The sequence below is a fragment of the Falco rusticolus genome, chromosome 9 (assembly GCF_015220075.1).
Source record: "Falco rusticolus isolate bFalRus1 chromosome 9, bFalRus1.pri, whole genome shotgun sequence".
Taxonomy (NCBI): domain Eukaryota; kingdom Metazoa; phylum Chordata; class Aves; order Falconiformes; family Falconidae; genus Falco; species Falco rusticolus.
This window is the reverse complement of record NC_051195.1, coordinates 27,113,668-27,137,093: the sequence shown is the minus strand read 5'-3', so window position 1 is coordinate 27,137,093 and position 23,426 is coordinate 27,113,668. Positions and strand designations below refer to the sequence as shown.

The 23,426-nt window shown below is 39.1% G+C and overlaps 1 protein-coding gene and 1 long non-coding RNA gene across 8 annotated transcripts in view; one reads left to right on the top strand and one right to left on the bottom strand.

The window, feature by feature from the left end:
* Nucleotides 1-768: 768 nt before the first annotated feature.
* On the top strand, nt 769-8,035 carry LOC119153083. Of its 2 annotated transcripts, XR_005106029.1 has the most exons (4): nt 769-797; nt 2,343-2,507; nt 5,186-7,063; nt 7,242-8,035. It is a non-coding gene; the product is annotated as an uncharacterized LOC119153083 (long non-coding RNA). The 2 variants fall into 2 exon arrangements; XR_005106028.1 differs by having other exon boundaries at nt 5,186-8,035.
* Nucleotides 8,036-14,995: 6,960 nt separating this feature from the next.
* Nucleotides 14,996-23,426, bottom strand: part of CPEB3 (cytoplasmic polyadenylation element binding protein 3) — a 92,349-nt gene continuing 83,918 nt past the window's right edge. For all 6 annotated transcript variants that reach the window (XM_037400489.1, XM_037400490.1, XM_037400488.1 and 3 more), the window contains one exon: nt 14,996-20,752. In XM_037400489.1, coding sequence (XP_037256386.1) covers nt 20,525-20,752 — 228 coding nt within the window. In that variant the 3' untranslated portion in view covers nt 14,996-20,524. The remainder of the gene's footprint in view (nt 20,753-23,426) is intronic.

Genomic DNA, 23,426 nt, shown 5'->3' with positions numbered 1-23,426 from the left:
AAAACCTCAAAAAAACCTTGCCCTTGCTGTAATGCTAGCTCACAGCTGCTAGGGAATTTACATCTCCTGTGACAGGTGTTAATCATGGTGAGACTAAAGAGCAGTTCCACTTCAATGACTCTTTGTATGTGTTAGTAGGTGGTAGCATAGTCAGGACTCAAATTATAAGAGATTATGTTTTCAGAGATGTATTGAAAACTCCAACCCAGTAATTATGTTTTCCAGTGTAGTCCATTTGTGCTGCATTACTGCTGGAGACATTCTACATTGCTTAAGTGATCTGTTCTTGCTGTCTGAGATTCTGAAACATGGGGGGGGGGGCGGGGAGGGAATGGTGTAGGTGGGTCCTGTTAAAATAAAACTTTGGAAGCTAGAAAGTTAAGACTTTACATCCCAGAAGGAGGCACGGTGATACAGATTTATGCAGAGGGGTGGTACAATTATCAGCTTCCTGTGTTGAGGGGTGTCCTGGTTTTGGCTGGGATAGAGTACATTTTCTTCCTACTAGCTGGTACAGTGCTGTGTTTTGGATTTTGTGTGAGAATAATGTTGATAACACACTGATGTTTTAGTTGTTGCTAAGTAGCACGTTACCCTAAGTCAAGGACTTTTCCATGCTCTGCCAGTGAGGAGGTGCACAAGATGTGGGGAGGGAGCACAGCCAGGACAGCTGACCCAAACTAGCCAAAGGGATGTTCCATACCATAGAACATCATGCTCAGTATATAAACTGGGAGGAGCTGGCTGGGAGGGACCAGTTGCTGCTCGGAGACTGGCTGGGCATCACTCAGTGGGTGGTGAGCAGTTTTATGCATCACTTCTTTTTCTTTGGGTTTTATTTCTCTCTGTCTTTTTGTTATCTCCCTTTTTGTTATTATTATATTTTACTTTATTTCAATTATTTAACTGTTCTTATCTCAGCCTATGGGGTTTACCCTTTTCTGATTTTCCTCTTCATCACAGTGCAGGGGGCTGGGGGAAGCAGTGAGTGGTTGTGTGGTACTTAGTCGCCAGCTGGGGTTAAACTACAACAAGCAGAAGTGGAGGGCAGAGCGATCCAAGGCTTGGGGAGAGCAGGTCTCCACAATGGTGAGTACAGCAACAGTTCAGTTCAGTTAGTTTGGTCCCAGGAATAAATACACGGGCAGTTTTACATATCCCATAATGAAGTAGCCCACAGCTTATTGAAGTGAAAAGAATAATACTGAAAAACAGCAGTGGGACTTCAGGGAGTTTGTTGGGAGTTAAAGTGGGCAAGCAAGTTACTCAGTTCTAATTCAAGACACAGCTAAACAAAGCGTGATAGTGAGTCTGGAACAGCCATGTTTACCACTCACAGGGATCTTGCCCTTTGACTAGAGATGAGGGCAGAAGTCCAAACCTGTGAGCTAACCTCAACTAGGAAATCCCAACGGAGCTCCCTCATTACACTAACATTGGTGTTTCTAGGCATCTAATTTCAGTTCCCTTATATCACTAACTTTTCCTTTCTGAGCACTTTGGTATTTTTGTCTCACCTAAACCAAAGCTGGATTCAGAAATAAGTGCTCCTTTCCCTGGTTGCATAATAAGGCACAAATACCTGGTAACAGCTGCTCTCCCTTTCTCTTAGAGCACAGCTGGAGCCGGGGGGAAATGGCAGTGCTGGTCCTTCTATTTTTCACAAGAGTGCTTGTTCAGCAGTGTTAGTGTAAAGATATGCAACCCACTATGCTATGAGTGGATCTGTGTGAGATTCTTTTCTACCCTGAAACTGCCACGATACAAAACAAATCAAGTATCATAAGGAGCAAAGAGTGTGATAGCGAGCATGAAAGGCTATTGGGCTGCTCTCTGTAGTCTGGCATTTTATGTGCCTCCATGGGAGAGGTCATGGGAGAGATACCCCTCATCACAGACTATTTTGTTTATGCATGTTAAGCCAAACTTCTTTTGGCTAAAATGCAAAAAAAGCCCTGGTAATGTAGCTGCTAGTTACTTAGAGTTACCTGCAAAATCTTCTCTTGACTGTCTAGTGGATACAGAAACAAAACAAACAGAAGGGAGTTTGTTTTCCCCAAATTACGTCATATTACTCAAATATATATTAAGCTTCTTTTCAGTGAAAATTTAAGACTATCCCTGTTGTTTCAAAAGGATGACAGCATCCTATCCAGTGGGCCAAAGAAAGAATGCACTCTTACAGCAATTTGGCCTGCAGTGAGGAAATCAGCCTTGTTAGCTCTGCTTCTAAGAATAAAGCAAAATAAAAAAAGTTAATGCAGGGGTCAGATTTGCATCCTTTAGAATATAATTCATCAAACGCACTAATAAGAACACCACTTTGTTATAATTTCTTAAAGTGAGTGGTTGGATCAGAGGAACTTGAAGAATAGGAACAAGCTCACCATATTGACCCTAGGGCTTGGCAAGGTCAAGACAAGCTGAGAGCAACTTGAACGGTCTTCTGCATCGCTGAACCCCAGCCTTGCCCCACCATAACATCTCTTATGAGCAGGAAGCTGAAGGTAAAGTCTCTTTGTGCGTGTCACCACTGGGGGGGGATTATCTCCTACAGCTCTACCAACAGTGCAGTGCAAGGGGCAGACAAAGGCGATACTATTATTCACGCTTTATTTGCTACGAACAATGCATTTTAATCTGCCTATCAGAAATCAAGCCAGATTGAGTCATAACTGTTGCGAACTTGGATGCCTGAATTGTTCCTAATGTCTGAGCAAGTCTTTTCTTCCTGCTTCTGCCAATCTGATTTGCAATCCAAAGAGGTTTGTAGTGTTAAATAAGTACAATGAGTAGGTTTTGACTAATTCAGTCTCAGTTGAAAATGAGTGTGTACGTAATGGGATATTTCTGAGAAGATGCCTCTTGTATTGTGCTTTTCTGAGTGCACGGTTTGTTTGAATGCTGCCATAGTCTTTACTGGACATCATAGCCTTGTCTTTGAAGTATTGACCTAATAAAATTAAGTGCTGGGGGTAAGGAGCCAGTTAAATGTGAAATAAGCATAATCTCTCTACCCAACCCAGTCCCTCCAAACAGGAATCAGACATTCAACCTTGGTTCTTTACACAGTGGGAAAGAACCAGCAATTAAAGCATCTTAAATCCTTGTTAAGTGTCAGAATTAATAGGCACCAATAAGTGTTTCCTACAGTGGAGACAGAGGCAGAAACAGATCATCACTGATTAGCTTTTTCTTTTGAAAAAAAGGATGAGTTTATTTATCATTGCAAGCGAGACCAGCATGTTCATGACTTGCTGTATGATTTCAGAGAAGTCACTTATTTTCAGTTCTTCTGTTCCTTATGTGTGCTCTGTTTGTTTTGCCTATTTGGACTGAAGGCACTTCAGGACAGAATCTATCTCTCTGCTTTATATAATGCCAGGCCCAACAAAGCTCTGCTTTACTTTGAGGCCTTTAGGCGCTGGTGAAACACAAATGCTTTCAAAGACAATTAGCAACACTGGCTTTGAATGGGAAGTCATAGCCTGGCCTGAGGAGGAGGAATTTTTACTGCCCTTCCCAATCTGCTGATTACTGTATTCTTGGAAAGGAGGAAACTGGGAATTTTTGCAAACATGAACATTCAAAATGCTTGCATAGTTGTGGCAGACTCTGAAGGAGGTGGATTGTGAGTGGTTAGATTGCATTTGCCTGAAAATCTAATTAGCTTTGTTGATACCTGTATGCCTTAATAACACCCAAAGCCCAGGAGAGGTTTAGTAAAAATTAAAGAACTCCCTGTCCTAAGCAGATGCTCATGATTACTTATCAAATTTAACCATCAAGTGCCCCAAGGGAGAGGAGCTTGACAAATGTGGTAATATTTAGGCTGTTAAACCAACAGGCAAATAAATTGAAATAGGGTTTAATTTGAAGAAGTATATAAGCCTTCCATTCCTTCCTTTATTTTGTTTTTTTATTTTTATCACAATAGCACCTGAGAGTCCCAGGTAGCGTAAAGAGCAAGGCAATGTACAAACCCTACCACAGAAAAGCCATTGTTCCTCCCAAGAGCAGCTGGTCTCAGGGCACAGTGAGAGGGGCAGATTAAATTGTTTAAGAGGTGCCTGGTTTATAACCTTTTTCTCTCCAGAAGTTCTTGTCATGTCAGTTCTGCCAGTTGATCTACTTTTTAAATTTATTTATTACCTTTTTTTGGTAGTCAGATTGCATTCTGTAGTAATTAGATGAAGAGCTGAGATGGGTGGAACTCTGGCAGAGTCGTACGGTTGAGTATCCAGTGAGCAGAAACCTCTTAACCATGATCAGCAGCAGAGGACACTGCAAGTGAACATGCACTGATTAAGTCAGCCCTGATCTCAGGGGCATGGAAAATAAGTGCAGTCAAAAATTCCTTCTCACTGATTTGGTGCCAGGCTGTGATGAGGAGCACATGCGAAGATAGTAACTGCTGAAGTTACTCTGGCCTTTAATTTCTTTGTTTTAAAAGCTAAAGGGAGTCCTACCAAAATTATTTTAAATAACAGAGGGACTGACGTAATCATAGAAAGACACGTTTCAGTACAGGTAGAGTATATACAGTTTGCTTTACCCCACTTCTGGTGTACAAGGAGCTTTTAATGTAGGTAGTGTCACTAACTATTGCTCAGAATCAACACGAACGTTGTGGCATGCGTATTTTCACTCGGAAGATTTGTGGCTGCCAAAATGTCCTCTGTAATCAGAGGAAATATTTCTATCATGGCAGTGGTCCAGGTTTAGATAGTCTGGTAGTATCGTCATGGTGGGCTGTTCTAATTCACCTTCTGTTTTACTAACATGCATTCCTATTAATTGTAATTATTTTAGAAATAGTACTGGGTCATTAAAGCTCCTGATCCTCAAGGCAGGTTCATTGCTCACATGCCTACAGTGTATAGAGATGGAGGTAATATCTCAGAAATCCAGTAAATTAGATGCATCTTTGTAGGCTGTTAGATCCATGTTAGATGGAGAATCCTGAACCTGCCGCGTCAAGGGCAGCTACATGCTTTCAGATTGCACTGCTGGGCAGTGCAGCTTCGCTAGAGCTAACTCTCAGGAGGGGGTATGGACAGCAGCACACCTGAGGTCTTGCTCTTTAGCATATGGGAATGTCACTTGGAATTCACACTTGTGTGTCCTTAAAGTCATCTTTTTTTTTTCTTTTTTTCTTTCTTTCTTCCTAAACATGTCGGTATAGATGAAGCTCTTCTTATGAACTGTGAGAAAAGATGGAGAGTGCAGCTTCTGGCTTGGTGGTGTGAAGTGCAAGTGTGCAATGGAGGCCTACAAAAGCACTCGCTCTTTGGATTTTGGTGCTGTTCAGCAGGTGCCACATACCGACCTACCCTGCTTTGCCAGGATGGGCAATTCTGGGTCTGTGCAGAGGCAGCTTTAGGCAACTTAGCCAGAGAGTTTGGACAGCTTCAAGGTTATGCAGCAGCTGAGTAGGAGTTTTCAGGAACAGTTTTGGACTTTAACTTTTAATTACATCCTTTTTTATTTTTTTTTTCAGTTTGCCCCTATAGTGCAATTTGATTAAGGAAGTACTAAAGGTTTTCCACACAACAATTTCACCTTCAAAGGCTTTTGCAGCTGTGACCTCAGACGCTGTCTCTGTTTCACTTATTTCTCCTCTACTGACAGAAGGAGGAATTCATGCTCGCTGTTCATAAATAGGATCATGGCAGAGAACATCCTGACTCTATGTGCAGTCTCTCTGCCTGCAGGCTGTCTGCTTGATCTGCCAACCCTGAATTTTCACCTACCCACCTGATCTGGAAAGGGGCGGATATTAAGATTTTTCTCTGAAATGAACTGCCGAATTAACAACTGTCTCTTCTAAGAGCCATAAATGGAAATGAAAGGCTAATCCCTTGTGCTGTGGTGCTTAGCCCTGAATTATGTGGCAGGCACTCGTAAGTGATGCATACAATATTCTTAGAAACCATTTTGATGATGTGTCACTATATCAGCCAGGAGCAAATGCAGATGAAAGGCTCAACAGGTAATGAACCAGACGAATTCCCTTCAGTCTGAAGTCCATGTTCTCATTCAGGAGTTAGATTTGAAATCTGCTTGTCCTGGGTGTCATCAGAGTATGTTGTGAAAGCGTGGACACAGATGTCCAGAAAACCTGAAAGGATTGCTGGCCAGCTCTTGGTTTTTTACAGGTTACAACCGGCTTTGATGTGCTGCAAATACACCTACATGATCTGTGTCCAGGCTGACAAATGTCTAGTTCGATGTTCAGCACTAGTTCCTTCACAGCCTTTCAGTCAAGGGCTTCAGTTATGTATTAATGGTACAGGTCTTTGTGCAGGTTCAACAGCAGAAATATCGGTACATACAGGGGTAGGGAATATTTTGGCTCACCATTGGCCCCAATTCGGCAAGTACTTCAGTGTGTATATAATTTTAAGCACGTAAGTAATTCCAGTCAGTCAGTCAGTCTTGTGTTTGAAAGTGCATTGCTTGACTAGGGAATTTCTGATTCTTACAGCTGTTCGGATCTTGGCTCCTACCAGTCTTCCTCCAAATTTAAGAGCACTTCTGCTTTACTCTCTTGTGGTAGAAAAGTGGTAGCCCACTTTGCTCTGTCAGCACAGATAGCAAATCTGCTTTAGCTACCGTCCTGTGAGGATCTATCGTGTATGCATTGGACAGACAACTTGATGGAAGTAAACACCCTATGGTTAACTCTGAGAGACTAAGTAATACAATATTGCTAAAGCTGATACTCCTTAGCTAGGTTGCATGAAAGTGCAACCTTGACAATTGGCAAAAATTTTAACAAGCTTTTATAAAGCTGGGCATTTATTCCACAAAGTTCAGAAGTTTACAGAGCCTAAATAGGGCAGTACAGAGCAAGAACCAAGAGACATGTTAGAAATGGAATTGCTTTTGCAACTAGGATTGGGGAAAAAAATGTATAAGCTCTTCTGAACTAATTGAACTGGAACATGAAGCTACATCAGTTCCATGCTGTACATGAGATCAATATTGTTCAGGCTGTAAAGGAGAAGATACAGCAGCTTAACTCCTCGGGAAGAGGGAGGACTGTTTGGGACATTTGGAGGTAAGGGAAATGTATTGAAATATGTGGTGCTATTCCTTGTCCTTTTTTTTTTTTTTTTTTTTTTTTTTTTAAATACATCCTTCACTTTATTGCACCCTAACCTACATGAATGAGAGTGTTTCTCCTTTTCCCTGGACAGTGATGCATTGGATCTTTTTTTTGTACTCACTTGTACTAGGAAATGTCTCCAAGCCATCTGCCACTTTGACCCTGGCTGTGGAAGAATCAACCTGTAACAGGGAGAGAACTGCCTTACAGTGCAGGCCTTTCCCTTCTTTGTGACCATCCTCCCCTTGAAGAGCAGACTGTCCAGCCTGGCCCAGGTCAAAATGGGAGAGTGGCAAAAGCAGCAACAGACTTGTTCTTCCTGTGAGGCGGCACTTTTGCTGTTTATCAGTCAAGCCTATCAGGTAAACTTCCTTGCTATTCCATTAAATATGTGTTTAAGTCTTCCCTGTTTTCAAAACTGGTACTGCCTATACCGTTGAGGTTTTGGGACATAAACCTTTTTTACGAGAGCCTTGCTCAGTGCTAGGTTTTCCAGACCACAGATCATGCATTCCACTGCTGTACACATCCATCAAACCCTTTCTCATCTCCTGGGACTTCTGAGATATTTCAGCAAAATTCTCCTATGGAGCAAGTTGTCTCATAGTTGCCAAAATAAGATTTCTTTTGCCTACTGCTTAAGCATTTGGGACTGGCAACTCTCTGAGTTGGAATGTGGAATTCCAAGTGTTGTTGGCCGATCAGGACAGGTAGTTCCTAAGCTCCTGCAGTACTGCCTGGGCCTTTCAGTTACCTGCAACTATAGAAGGCAACTTCACATCAGAGGTGGTCTGGCTAGATGAGCACGTTGTAGCCTTGGGCACTAGCCTCCCCACTACATCCTAGTTGACTTGCACATTTTCAGCTCTTCCTTCAGGCAGTGGGAAATGCCACAAGTAGCTGGAGAGTTCTGTAGGCTGTAGCTAGTGTCTTCTCTGTCAGAAAATCTACAGCTGTCCCCAGGTGCAGCCCAAATATCTCCAAGCAAAGCAGCAAGAAATAGGGTGCAGTTAAGGATTTCATGGCTTCTATAGAATGAATGGTAGCTCTGTGGGTTGCATCAGACAGCACAGCCTGATATCGTTCTTTCCTCAGCTGTGCAGTCCTGCAGTTAAGGCTTCTGTTCATACTTCAGTGTGAAGACGATTTGAGGAGAGGTGTGTGTAATTATGGCTGGGACTGTGCTTGTGGGGAGAGATGGGACTGGCAGAGAGGTGATACCAGTCCCCTTCTGATGCTTCAGAAGGGATATCGTGTTCTTCGGATCCAGAGAGAAGCAGCGTCTTCACCAATTGCCTTGTCCCACTGCCAGGATGAGGCTTTAACAAGTCAGTGGCTTGGTAATAGGAGTGGCAGAAGGACCCCAGGAGTCCAAGCAGGTGGTGCAGCTGGTGATGACAGGCTCAGTCTGTTGGAACAGTATGTGTGCCGGAGATAGCCAGGGACAACTTGTTTTAGCAGGAGCTGGGCAGATGCGCCGTCACATGGGCCCTGGCTCAGCTGTACAGCCCGAGCTTTAGGAAGCTGAGAGGGCAAAGTTTTCAGAACTTGCATATTGCAGCTGAGTGACTACAGCACAGTGACTCCCTTTCCTGGGGCTGGCAGGTTGTGCTCACAGTCCTGTTTCTGCAAGGATCACAAAATGGAGGACAACTCCCCCACCCCCCCACCCCCAAATTTCTAATCTGACAGCGTATTTGGAATTGCCTCAGGAATTGGGCAAATATTCAGTGTGAGTATTTGATACGAAGTGTTCACTTCTGGCTAATGCTATTTGTTACATCCCTCCTTCAGAGCACGAATTAAGAGGACTGATGGAAAGGCGCTGCCATTTGCTGACTCTGCATTAGCTCCTGCAGCATTTTGAATGCAGCTTAATTCCCCCGTGAAAAGAACTGACACAACCGATCTCCATGAACTCTTCACACTTGACAGAAACACAAGTGAAGACGTTGACCCATAATAATTAGGAAATTGGGATCAAAAGCAGGCAGGATTAGCCCAAACTGTTTTATTCAGAGGCAATACTGCAGCTTATAATATACAACTTAATTATTAGAGAACAGAATTTCTGCAAGTGAAGGCAGTTTCCGTGGTGGAAAAGCTGCTATAAATATAGTTGTACATTCTGCTCGAATTAGGTTAGGAGAGCATGAGCTTGAATAGTGTTTAAAAGAGCAAAAGGAGAATCTCATGTAGTGTTGTCCTATTTCTGGTGTCACTCTTGAGTGGAAAGGCTATTACCACCCATCTGGCCTCATACACCATTCAGAAACAAGAAATCAAGAACAAGACAGAAATTATGTTCCTTAAAATCCTTTTTCAAAAGAAATTGTTGTCTACTTCAGAGCAGTGGCAGGCATCTGCAGTTCAGGGCCACTGTTGCTCTGCCAAAGGCATACTGAAATGTTTTCTATGAACAGTCCTTTTTTATGTCTCAGATACTGTGTGAACAAAAGGCTAAACTGCAGGAGAGATTCATCCTCCCTGCCACTTTGCTGCTTTTCCTCTTAATTTATACACTTACTCTACACACGTACACTCTGTACAGTGGAGCCCAGACTCGCAGGATGGATGTGAATTTAAGATTTAGAGGGTTCCATCTGTTAGTCTGATAAATGCAGAGGATTCCACATATCCTGGCATTTGTTTTCCTTTTTCTTTGTCTCATAACACCTAGCTTCACTGAGGATTAGCTATCAACAGCCGTTGCACAGCAGTGAGTTTGATACAAGAGTTACTGAGTTATATAATAGTGTAAAAGATTTGCAGACTCAGCAAGTCATACCACCTCATGACTAGGGGGTTTTTTTTGGCCTTCTGGCTCTATAGTCTATATTAAACCTTTTTCAGGGCAGTGATTGAAGTAGTATTACTGATGGAGTTTTAGCACTGAAATTTCCTGGTACCTTAGGGATTTCTCCAGAACAAAACATTACCAAATTGCTGGCTGATCATTGGGAAAATGTGTCCCAGCATCACAACTGTGGACTTCTACTTTGTTTTAATCAGAGAGAGACCATTACAGATTGTTATATTTATATCCTATGTGCTGTGGGGGTAGTGCTTTCATTATGTAGCTGTAAGGTAATGGTAATTCTCTGCCTCCCAACTCTCTTGACAGAAAAGTGCTAGAACATTCTAGCTCCAGATTTGGGTGGGTTTTTTTCCTTTTTAGGGCTCTGTGTGTGTTGCATTATCACTTGTTTTCTGTTTTACCTCGTAGGATGCAGGTTTTTCAGAACTTTGAGGCTTTACTCTCATTTTCCTCTGTGTGGCAAGTCTGTCTTTTTTCAGTGCTTGTTGGAGTATATATTTTCTGCTGTGGTCAAGCATCAATATTTAGCATCTTTGAATAGAACAACATAAGCACCTAGTGTAAACATTTCAGCAGATAAAAAAATTTCAACTCAGAAGAGGGGAAAAAAGGGTCAAGGTCACAAAGCCAAATCCACAAAGTCATGTAGATGGTGTGAATTTGAGTATCGCTGTGTCTATTTGTTTAACTCATGGTGGCCAGAGCATAATCCATGTCTTAAGTTAGGCACCTGTACAGTAAATGTGATCTAGAGATACCCAAGGTGCTTTTCATGCTCATGACAGTAGAGTTAGCTTGTGTTACACTGCCTGACGCTGGAGGAAGCCTTCTGCTTTCTGTTGTTCCACTTTACATTAAACAAATCAAGACTCCCTGGGTTAAGAGGGTGAGAGCAAAGGAATCACTAACTGAAAGGTTTGGGCACCCACTGGGAAGGGAGGAGCTTTTGGTTCTGGTTTCTGCCCTCCTTCTGAGTTTTATGTTTTAATGGGTATCAAATGCTTCTGCTGATTTCTGCCAAAACGACTGAAATTTTTCTAGATAAAACATTAATTAAAATGGAGATAAAATGGACTGCTTAACCTTTCCCCATTCCTCCTCGCCTCACCTCACCTTTGCTAGTGTGCACTTGCAGGTCATTAGGTTCAATTAAGTAAGTTCATCAGTGGTTAGAAAATAATGACTAGTCATTTCCTAAGCTAGAACATGTTTAGATAGACTGTAATGTAAAAAAGTAACCAGACTAACAATGTTTTGTCTAAAGCTGGAGCCAGTGAGAACTAGGTGAAAGTTGAAACGTTTTCTGGTGAAGTAGTATCCCACTGAAGTCTGTAAGACAGAATTCTGTCTTCAAATTAGCGGGAACAATATTCTATCCCTTATCTTTTATGTGGCGTTCTTCTGGCCTGTGATATTGCATAGCATTTTGATTAGCAAGTGATTTCCCGTCAATGTGTTCAGCATATAAGGAGCTTGTTATATAGATGTAACTTTTTGGTTGTTTGTTGCCTAAAGGTATTTATGTTTTGTAACATATGTAGCAAGTTCTTAAGTGGGGATGAAATGTTTTTGTTTGTGTTCACTCATGGTTGATATTTTCCTTTTGTCATTGCAAGCAGCAGGTGAAGTGATGAAATGTACATGCTCAGTAGCAAAACTGCAGTTCTGAGCTCTGCCAAATTATACAACGGGTAGTGATCAGGGGGGGAAAGCAAACAAACAACCCACAACCTAGAATGTGTGTTGTGTTAACGTTGTCTTTTAAGTGAGAATCCAGTTAGTTGCCTTCTGGAGTAAATTGTAACTACTCTGAATTGTACCCCTCCCAAATGAGTGCTTTGGACAGAATCCTCCCCAATGTGCAGCATCGTCTCACTAACGTTCCCCTGTTACTTTGGTGCTCTGTGACAGGTTAAACCTTGTGGAAATGAAACAAAGAAATGTTACCGTTGCTTGTCATCCTTTCATAAACTGGTGACAATTTATGAAATTGGAGGAAAGCCTGAACAATAGCATGCAAGTCTAGTCAGGAGTAAGGAAAGCAGAGGCAGAATGCATAGCAGGAAACCTGTGGTGCGTGTGTATGCTGGGCTTCTGTGATGTGGGCTCTGACCACAGTATGCACAAGGCACAGCTGGAGGGATCAGTTACATGATGAACAAGATTTTGCTCATCTCTTAGAACTTTGTGAGTTTTTTATCTGACTCGGACCATGCTCTGTAGTCTGACAATGAGATTAGAGGCCTTTTTGTAACTTTGAAAGGCAACGATCTTGGAGGAAGGCTGAGATTTTTATCTCTGCCATGAGTTTTGGCAATGTTTTGCAGAATCATCTTGCATATGAATTTTACCAGCTCTCTCACTCTTTCAAACTTTTATTTCAATGGGTCTGTAGTACATGTTGAAGCTGGCAAGGAAGTCAAGAAGGCCTATTGGAGAGCACTGTGTTGTTACATGTAATTTTATGGACAACCATTTTAATTATTTACCTTAGTGATGATGCTCATGCTGTTGCAGAGACCATTTTTCTTCACTTGGTAGAGACCAAAGTATATGTCACTAAATGAGTATTTGCAACAACCATGAGCAAAAAGGCTTAGTCCTTGCTCTACAGTGCAGGAATGTTGGAAGAAGAAAATAATCAAAATTTTTAAAAACCCCAGTGTTTTAACCACTCGGGCTGTTGGATAGAGAAATACACTTCTGTTCTCTTTTATGTAAAACTTGGTCTGATAAATATGTTTGCAAGTGTATTCTGTGTTTAGGCCTGCAGGTGAAAAAATCAAACAGGGAAGTACCCTGAGAATCTAAGTAGAGCTTGGGTTGCTGAACAATTCAGAAGTATTAAGACACAAGCAGTTTTACATATTCCTGTTCACAAAAGCACAGGCCCAACAATGCTAGGCAGCAGCTCAGAGGGCTTTTTAGGAAGTTGTTAGTAGCAAATAAATACCACTCAAGCACCTAGAAGTAGCAAATGGATGAATGCCTAGTTTTACTGGTTCGACCCCAAGGCCCCACCGTGCTAGCCAAGTGGTGGTTGACATGGCCACACCGGGAAGCTGCTGTGCTGAGTGAGGCAGCGTGAGCTCTGTCCTGCTGCCAAGGGGCTGCCATATGACTTTATACTTGCTGATATTTTATTTCTCCTTCCAAAACAGGAAAAGGGGGAGATTTCTGGGCTTTTATCATGTTTCCTTCTCAAATTGCTCCAGGTACAGTTTGTCATCCTAAGATAAACTTTGCAAAATGTTGCTTGCCGCCAGGGAGAGAGAAAATTCATTTGAACAGGCGTAGTTTGTGTGTGCATCTGGTGTACGCAGCTTGATCCTGTGTTCATAACAGATTTGTGTGGTGTAAGGGCTTTGCAAGTAGCTAGTACTGTTTTCTATGAAAACAGGTTAAACGTGTTGCTTGTTTTAAAACCTGTTCTTGGTTGATGGCTAGGAGAGAATGCAGCAGTTCTCCGCGTGTGCTCACGCTGTTTAGTTTTTGCTAGATGTGAGGAAAGTAGATCATGACTTTAAAGAGCTAAACTGTGGCTGTTCTGCAGGTCTGTGTGAGGGGGTGACGTGAGGTTCCTTGAGTACAAAAATGTTAAGCTTAGAAGTGTGCCTAAACAGGTTTAACGCACAAGTTTCAATAGTCACTGAGGTAGCTATTTTAGTTGAATTTAAGCCTAGCAAAAATAACATATACAAACCAGAAGCAAAAGAGGCCATGAAGCCTTTTTTACTTAAGCGCATTGGTTTAAGTTAGCGCAACCTTTGTCAGTATCAGTACCTTACAAGTGGCACGGTTTACTTTATCAGTAATGCAATGGAAGGATTGAGGATTAGAAGTTCCAGAGAGGCTGTGCTTCCTCCCACAGTTGGTCCCTGTAATAGAGGATGGGGGTAAACCCAGACTGATTTTGTCCAGTGTACAGTGAGAAGCTACAACAAGTAGTTTAACATTCATTAATTGGAAGGTGTTTCCAAGAGCTCCCTTCTCAATTTAATTCTGAAGCAACCACAAGCCTACAAGTTCTCATACATTTATTTACTACTAGAGTTCCTATTACAGATCAGTCTTGTAAAACCATTTCTCCTGGAAGACCAGTCAGTAGACTGTTCTCCTGAGAGTTTATTCACTACCAGTTGGGAAACAAGTCCATGCCTGAGCATTCTCTTTCTTTTCTAGCATCCAGGGTTTCTTCTTCCATGTATTTGAGCTATTGCGCACGGTCATGTTGGGATAAACCAGCGTAACACAAACCACAGGGCACTGCACACTAAGGGAGCAGTACTTGGTCAGCACACATAACCTCATCGTAGTTCCCAAAGGGCATTTAATTTCTAGCGCGATCCTAGGCAGTTCCTGTGTAAGTGGAACACATACATTGAAGTCAGCATGTAATTTCTAGTGCTGATAGTTCCAGCAGGGTTGTTGAGCTGCATTTATGTAGACACTGAAAGCAAGCAGTGACACAGAACATGCACTGTTCTTGTGGTCTTCACTTGCCCCGACACAGGAGTATTCACATTTTTTCAAGGAAGTATTCTGTAGTTCCAAACAGCTATATTGCTGATCTTTAATTGTCTCCTATTCTTGAAATAGAACCCATTAGAAACTAGCGTTGTAGTGCTTTTTTCTTTTTTAATTCATCAGTCAGATCTCTAGCCTGCAGTTAGTGTTAAACTGCTCATAAAAAAAGTGCAACGTAAGTTAGCCAGCAATTTTTCTTCAATTCAGAGAAAATAATTCAAGTTCCTTTTTTCGAGATACTTGATACTGCATTTCTATAGTATATGTTTTTTGTATTTGCCTTCAGCTTATCATAGTAAACACCTTCTCAAGGGTGGCTTTTCCATTTTAAAGAGAAACCGTAAGTGGACTATATACTTGTATTTTAAAATAACTAGAAAAGATAGTTTGTGTGCATGTGAGTAAGGTATTTGCTTAGCTGTATCTAGTATAGAGAGTTTTCCAGTACAAGATTTGGGGGTTTTGTACCTAGTTTACATTCCCATAATGCATGTCCCAAGATTTCCTTAGTATGTGCAAAGGATGACAAATATCAGTACTTCATACAACTATATTTAATAAGTTATTACAGAAAAAAATAAAGTCCAAACTACAAAGTTTAAGCAATTGTAAGCAATAGCAGCATTGAGCTCCATGTTTAGTCACAGTACTGCAGTTCCATACAAGCATTAGTCCAAGCCAAAAAGGAAGAAGCCTTGTTAGAATTACTAGCAAAAACAATCTAAGAGAACATGTAATAAAAGATACAGTACATTTAAAATTAGTTGAAAAACAAGTACAGAGATCTTAGCTGTGAATACTCTAAAAGTTATGTCCATTATTCTGACAGTAAAATTACAAATATCTAATACTTTATACCCCAACAGAACTACATCCAGGAAAAAGAAAAAAAAAGAAAAGAAAAAAGAAGAGAGCCAAAATTATCTCTTATTAGCACCCTGGTTTTCTACTTACTCCTAAACTTTTTCTTACGTAAATTTGAGTGTGTCAGAATTATGTGGCCAATGTGATTTCTGACCAGCTACCCATTTGGGGTATAGAGTAGTCACTAACATGAATATAAAATACTCTGTGGTATGATAGAACACTATAGCAGCAGAGATTAAGAAGTTTGTCTGGTTTTAAAAAAAAAAGGAAGAAAGGAAGGAAAAGAAGAAGGGTTTAGCTGACATCATACAAACTAGCATAAAAGCAACTACATACAAGCCAGATTAAACAAAAGAGACATTTCTACAAATCTGTGACTAGTCTTTCACTCATACCTTGCAAGTAGAGATGTCACAATACTGAAATAGTAACATGGGAGCTTTTCCCAGTTAAGCGCCTTTTTTTTTTCTTTTTTTTTTTTCTTTTTTTTACTACTCTAACAGATAGTGAAATCAGCAAAGTTATTTGCTAACTGCATATTTGCAATACAATTTGTTTTAGCCCATGCCTTGCTAGCAGGCTATAAAATACAAGCATGTAGGCAGAAATATAAGCATAAACTTTGTACCACTTAGCAGGAATTTTTTTTTCCCTCTTCATTCCTTAATCTCCTTTGTTTGCAATTTGCATACATTCCAACCAGTAGTACCTAATTTGAGTCTAAATTTTACTTCACTATTTGATCTAGTCTATACATTACTTACAGAACTGAACACACAGAGGATACACAATCAACAGACTCTGGACACATTTCTTTCTGCAAGTTACAGATGAGCCACTCTAACACTCTAGCGTAAGTTAGTCTAAAAGGTCATCGGTAACTTGTTGAAGTAATTGCTTTGTCTAGAGAAAGTCATTGTATGCCCTGTTTACGCAACACCAGTTTTAGTCTGGATTGTTTCAGGTGCCAGAACAGAGTCACTGGCTTCAGGAAGGGGTTTCTTCTGGCTGCATAGGGAAACAAAGGTGATGTACATGGAGGCGAAGTGAAAGGTGGTTTGATACTGGCACTTGGTACTGCCAATACAAAAGAAAAAAAGGACAAAGACACAAGAGAGGCAGAGAAGAACGGAGAAAGACAAAGAAGCTGAACAGATGTTCAGACGTGGTGGCAATATGGGTTACTGCATTGCTACCAGGAAATGGACGTACATTATTTTGCATTAACTAGGCAGCTACCAACGCCGTGTGGTAACTTCATTAGAAAATGATGTGGGTACCTACAAGTCTGCTCCATGCTGCCACTGATAAACATATGCAGGAAGGAAGTTGTGCAGGAAGGGGTCAATTTGATCAAATAAATAACACGGTGGCAAAATAGAATGAAGAATATATATTTTAGGAGGTTCAATCTAAGACTACTGAAAAGAGCTTATCGAGTTCATGATGAGAAAAGTAACGGAGCATTATGCTGAATGGGCAGGGTCAAAAACCCATTGTTTCGATAGATTTAGTTCCTTATAACGGCAATAGTATTTTATCAACACTGGTGGTGTATAAATCTAGACAGCGAACTGGTACTGTGACATCCCTATTATCTCCCTAAATCATTTTGATAAAGGAAAAGGCTTTTCAAAGTATCACATTTTTTCTGCTTCATTCTGTCATTTTATTGCCCAATTCTTTGTTACAATTTTCCAATCACTTTACATAACCAACCATTTTCATCATTGCCACACTATTGTAAACCACATCAGCAAGTTAATACATAAAGCTTTGCATTTCAAAAAACTAGACACTTTAGTAACAATATTACAAAGATTTTAGCTTCAAAAATAACTGAAAATGAAAAAAATAAACTTTTAAAGAATTAGCATCATAAAATTAATTTATTCCAAGTAAAAATACAAAATAATATTAATGACATTGACCAGATATGAAAGTCTCTCCCAGAAACAACTATATTAATGGTTGAGAAAGCACTCCTTAAAGAAAATACGAAATAAAAATGAAAAATATGTAAATATGTTTAATTTTTTTCTTAGCAAAAAATCTTTCTAAAAATAACAATGAAAATTTGTCTCAGTACAAAGGCTACATTACTATTGAAAAAATACCAGCATGAAGAAAAGGTACATATTTGACAGTAGAAAAATGATTTTAGTGAATCACAATGTCTAAAGTTTGCAATGAAAATAAATCTGCAATAAAGATTTATGCCTTTTTTCTTTTCATTTTTCTTTTTTTTTATACAAACAGTACAAACAGTATTGCACATAACAACAAATAGTCGAGGTTAGGTTAGCCTTCAAAAAAATCGACTAGTTCAAGTCTCACATCAGAAAAGGCCACAATAGGACCTGTTGTACCCAGGGGCTTCTTAGTCAAGTTGCAGTTCAGAACTCCATATTTTAAAAAATAACTTTTTTTTTTTTGAAGGACCCTCTTTTAATATAACATATTAACAACTCAGGGGCACATTCATTTACAAAACAAAAGGGAGCATGTCATAATTTAATAAACTAAAAAAAGTTCTCTTTAAAAAAATACAAACAGAAGAACTCTCACAATTCTGGTCAGTCGTGCATAATCACACTTGATTATAAATATACAAATTAAGGGAAAATATTTTTTCACCTTCTATTCACAACTTTCAGCACCAAATGGAGTTTGTGTTTACACCTGTTCTTTATGATGATTTTGTTTTAGATTTAATCCATCATTATGCGATATTGTACATTTTCCAGCTTCTCTTTCTCTCTCTCTTTCTCTCTGGGGGTATTTTTCTACATGAAAGAGGGGTATTTCTTCAAAAAGGTTTACTTCTTTCACATAATTAGGTAGATTTCTGTAGGTTAGCTATGATCTTTAATATTACAGTTATAAAGCTCTAACTTCTTCATTTTCAAAAAAACTCAAATAAGCATGAAAAAAATAAAGTTACCCATCTGTTAAATCATTTTTCTTGCAGAATTAAATTAATATATATTTTTCTGAATAAACTTACTTAGAAAATATCATTTTCTTTCCTATATTTCAAAATTGAGGTATTGCAAAAGATCATGTCAGTCAGAAAGCATGCCTTTTTCTTTAAAAAAAATCATCAGCCGACTGTTGAAAACTGTCTAGATACAAAAAGTAGTGCATAACAAAATGTCTTGTACAGATGAAAAAAAAAACAGAAAAGACACCTGGGCTGGGAAAAGCAATATCACAAAAATGCCCAGAAGTAACTTCAAAAGGGATAATTATAATAAGCATTTTAAACCAGTAAAAAACTATTTTTTCTTTTTTTTTTTTTTTCCAAAAACAGAAAAAAAAAATCCTTTCAAAGCCAATACTCGCAACTAAACATTGGGAAAAACAACTTACTAAATTAGACACAAACAAGGACATCACGACAAACAAAACCCAGAACATTTAAATCTACTATGCGGTGTCATATCCAGTCAGATTGTCCCCAGAACTGCAAAACCAAAGGAGGAAAAAGAAAAAAAAAAAAATAGTGTACATATTCTCACAATCATTAGTATACCAAGTGTGTTTATATTTATATGCTATCTGCAGCCCCATAGCTCATGCTAAAAAAATGTCCACTGTGTTAGCAGGTCTTAATTGTATTCAAGCTTCACAGGATACTTCCAGGGATTAGAGAGATAACGCCACATCCACAGAGCAGACATCTCATGTTACTTTTATATGCAGACATTTCTTTAGCACCACTTTTTCTCCTAACTTTCTTAAATGTGCCTAGTTTATTAGTTTGACAGACTATCTAATCGGTAGTGTGTGTGTACGCTAGCATGAGCTCTTTGGTTTTCCGGACAAGGTCTGCAGCTACCTAAATGATGCAAGCATTAGGAGAGAGATTGTAACTAAGAGCTCATTTCTGTTTATGTACCTGTTATGAACTGCCAAAAATGTGTTAATGTTGGATACAGAGGCTTTAACAGTTAAGTTTGATCACAGTACTAGACATAATCACTTTACTATATAAAATAAATTGCACGATATATAACAGAGCACCGCAAAGTACTTCATCTACCATCCACAAATTTGTTTTAAGAATATCCTACAGCTAGTTTTTATATTTGTTGTAATATAGGTCATTCTGTAATGGGCTGATCCTAATTTCAGAAGCATTACATTTACTGAGGCATGCCTTCCTCCAGTCAGTAATCAATTTTTTTTGTTACTGAGTATTTTGTAGCCTACGTAGATTCATGATTTGTGCATTGTGGGCAGGTTTTATATTAGACATATAAAATTTATTGCATGCAGCAACCTGATTAAGTAAACATGCAGTCAAAAAATATTGACCTTCCTTGGAAGCTTTTCTGTATGCTATACTGATCTCCTTTCAGCAGCCATCACTATTTTAATCACATATTCATTTTTTAATTGATACCCTAGCCTGAATAGAGTATTATGGTATTAGTAATACCATTTTAATAGCAGCAAAAGCTATTGCAGCATACATTTACATAACACTAAAAGACCTAAAAAAAAAACAAAACTGAAAAAAACCCCAACAACCACAAAAAAAACCCAAAACAAACAAACAAACAAAACCCCTCAGCAAAACAAAAGAAAAAAGTCTGATCCAGCTTATGAGGTATCATCCTTACAAGTCAAAATGGAGAGCAACTAAAGGCTTATTTTCTTTAAGGGTTATTACTACTCTAAATGACCCAAACTAATGATTGCTGAATATCTGTTTAAGTTTTTGCTACATCTGCCACCTACTTGTGAATATTACCTTTGGTAAGTCATCTGCTAGGGGCAAGTCTAAATTTCTGAAAATAAGTGCATGCTCCAGTTTAAAAATAAAAATAATTATAATTATAATAAAAAAATCTTCATCACATACACATCAACCCAGTGAAGGCTGATGAGAATGGCAGTCTACATAATGTCACTAGTGACAAGTCTTGTGTAGGAAATTAAGGTACCAAGCAGATGTTTGTGTGAATCAAAGTGCAAAATCAGTACAGTTACACTCTGCCGGTTTGTATTATACTGGACACTGAGTTCAGTAATGTGACTGTAAATAATAATAATAATAGTAATAAAAAGACCCATATCTTCATTAAAGTCGAGGACGAATGCACAGATTTCCAGAACACTAAGCCCTGAGGCAGCACTCTCTTTTCACATGATTTAATCTACTCCAGGACTTGTTGCTGGGTGAGGCCTGGGGTTCAGCTCCAGCGGAACGGGACGTGGCGGGGCCGGTCACCTCCCTCCTTTACCAGTGGTTTGTGGAACTCCCGACCAGCACGAGAGTGTATGCTCGCCCAGCAGTATTCACAGTAATACTGCAAACAGGTAACATTGGCACAAAAGAATGGAGCAAATTTTCCACCACAGCGAGTGCCCTGGCATTCATCACACATCTGATCATCCAGCACATATGGCTTCACTTCCACCTGCACCAGGAACAAGAAAGAAGATTACATAGTTTTGTTAAGTATGAAGAGAAGGGACAATATTTTATTTTTTTTTACTCTACTGAAGATCTTCAACTAATGCTGGATTAACCCAAGGACACTGGTAGTTAAATTTTCATACCAACCACTTTACTTGTCAGAAAATCTCAAGAAAGAAGAGTGTGCTTCGATAACTCTTCAACATTTCTTGGAAAAGTTAGGTATGCGAAAGTACTAAGATGGAAGTACCGTAAAAATAGCATCTCCAAGGATTTTGCTGCTGTCTAAGAAACCTCCAGGAATGTAAATACAGTTGTAACAGGGGTGCGAGAGAGCAGCATTTAGGAAGAGAAATGATAAAGAACAAAATTGTATTTCTAAACCTCAGAGGTCCAGTGAATTTCCAAGGTGGTTTTTTTCCAGAGAGTTTTTTTGTTTCTTGATTTGTTTTTTGTGAATTGCAAAACGCAGGACCAGACGAATAAATGAAGAGAGGATTCAACTTAAGATTAAATGCACTTGTATTCAATAGCCTGCCTTACGCTGGCAAAAAATCACTGTTTAGCAACGTAGTAAGATTTCCTAGTTGTTCCAGCTATGGCCATGCCATCAAACACAAACAGGCTGGAGAGCTGCTGACTTTTGTCCTGCACTCAGCTGTAAACATCTTGGGACTGGAATTATTTTCGTTTTTAAAGCACTTGTGCCAAACAGCGCTATTTTGATGCATGACTAGGCACTTGCGATAATACTATTACGAAAGTTGACACCCTGTGAGTTCTCTCCTGTGTGCCTGTTCCTACGAATCAGGCCCACACATTTAAATTGAGTGTTTATTCATTCTGGGGAAATCATTAGTTTATGCATGTGTAATTCTTACGGTTCTATGATGCCATTTATAAAGTGGCTTACATACAGTCAGCTACACTAAAAGAGAGAAAAAATTGAAATATACATACTTTTATTATAAATAATTTTGCTGTAACTGCACAAGTGCTCGTCTGGCAAGATTTGTATATTGCAAGGAAAATCTGACTCCAGTAACTATGCTTACATACATGCAGTATTAGAGAAACACAGAATGAGATATTAAGTTGAAAAGCAAGAAGTGTATTATACAAAAAAGCTTTATGCTGAGTTTTACTTCAGTTTATCCTGATCACATTTCAACAAATGTTATTCATATGAATTACAGCTTGCATATTGAATTATATTTCTTGCCTATGGAACAGCTAGAACTGCGAAGTTCTAAATTAAATTATTTTTTTTTAATTACACTGTACTGATAGCGTTGCATGGAGCAAGTCTGAATTAACTGCTGGTTTGCATATCAGGTGCCATACCACTAAAATTAAAAGCATCATGTAAAATAAAATAGCAGTGTCTCAAATGAAATTGGAAGAAAGTAGGTCCAACGGCCAGCACATCTCTAGATCCCCACCTACTCATATTTCCAAAGCATGAATTGTGAAGGTCTGAAATAGATTCTTTCTCTCATTCCTTTTCCAGTTTTGGTTACTAGTGAAATAATTTTAAGATTGTATGCTGTACAGTTCAGGGATTTCAGTCTATTAGATTTAAAAACTTAACATTTAAGGACTGAATAAGAGACTTCATACTTCTTCAACCTCACAGATAGACCTATTTTAAAAACACATAAAAGATAATTAAGTAAGCTTAAATTATCAATCTACCAACTGGGAAAAGTGCTGATTAATAGAAAAAGCTACCAGCTAGCATAATTTGTGACTCTATCCTATAGCTCAGAAAAAAACCCCAAGTTTTTAAGCATGGCTTATATATAAATCTCAAAGGGTTCAACTCTGTGATTAAGACTCCAAAATTAATCTTCTTAGTCTCTCTGTAAAATTTTTCAGAATTCAGTGGACAAGAAATATTTAGTAACAGCCTTGTCTTAGTTGAAGTCATGAGGTATAGTATCACCAAAGAAAAGTAGTTGGAGGACTTATAACTCCATGACCTCATCTAATCTGACAGAAAGTTCAGTTCAGATTTTAAAGAGAAAGTAAAAATAGCTTGGACTTTGCAGCTGTGTGCTTTTTTATGTATAGTGCCCATAACAGACACACTCAATACCTGTCAGGCTGAAGACATGTATTCTTAAGAAACAATTTATATTAAAGTAGAAACCAAGCCATCCCTATTGTAAAAATATGTATCAGCAGTGCATGCTGTATGTTCTTTTGAAGAATTCCAAACGTCGACTCCTCAAAACCATAGGTGTTATTTGTACGTTATAACCAAGATATGAAGACAGAAGGTCTAAAGGAAAAAAAAAAAATCCTGGAAATTAAGTAATGCTTTCTTTTAATGTCTTCAACTCAGATTTCAGTAAATACCTTAACTTCACTCTACACTTGAAAAGCGCTCTAGAAACCAGGATTTCATATGGACTGAACAAAAGCATCTCATTTCCACCCCTTTTGCCTATCAAGCATCCATTGGCATTTGGTTTTGGATAAATAATTTTCAAGATTTTTGAGGTCAGCATTACCTATCACGATAAGCCTGTGTTTTAGAAACCTCAAGTCTAGACATACATTGCTGAGAAAAAATGTTGCCTAATAATAGCAAAAGTGCCAGAAGCTACATAAATAGCCAGTAACTAAAAGCCTTCTTCTAAAGGAGAAGAACGAAGCTGGGAAATTCTACA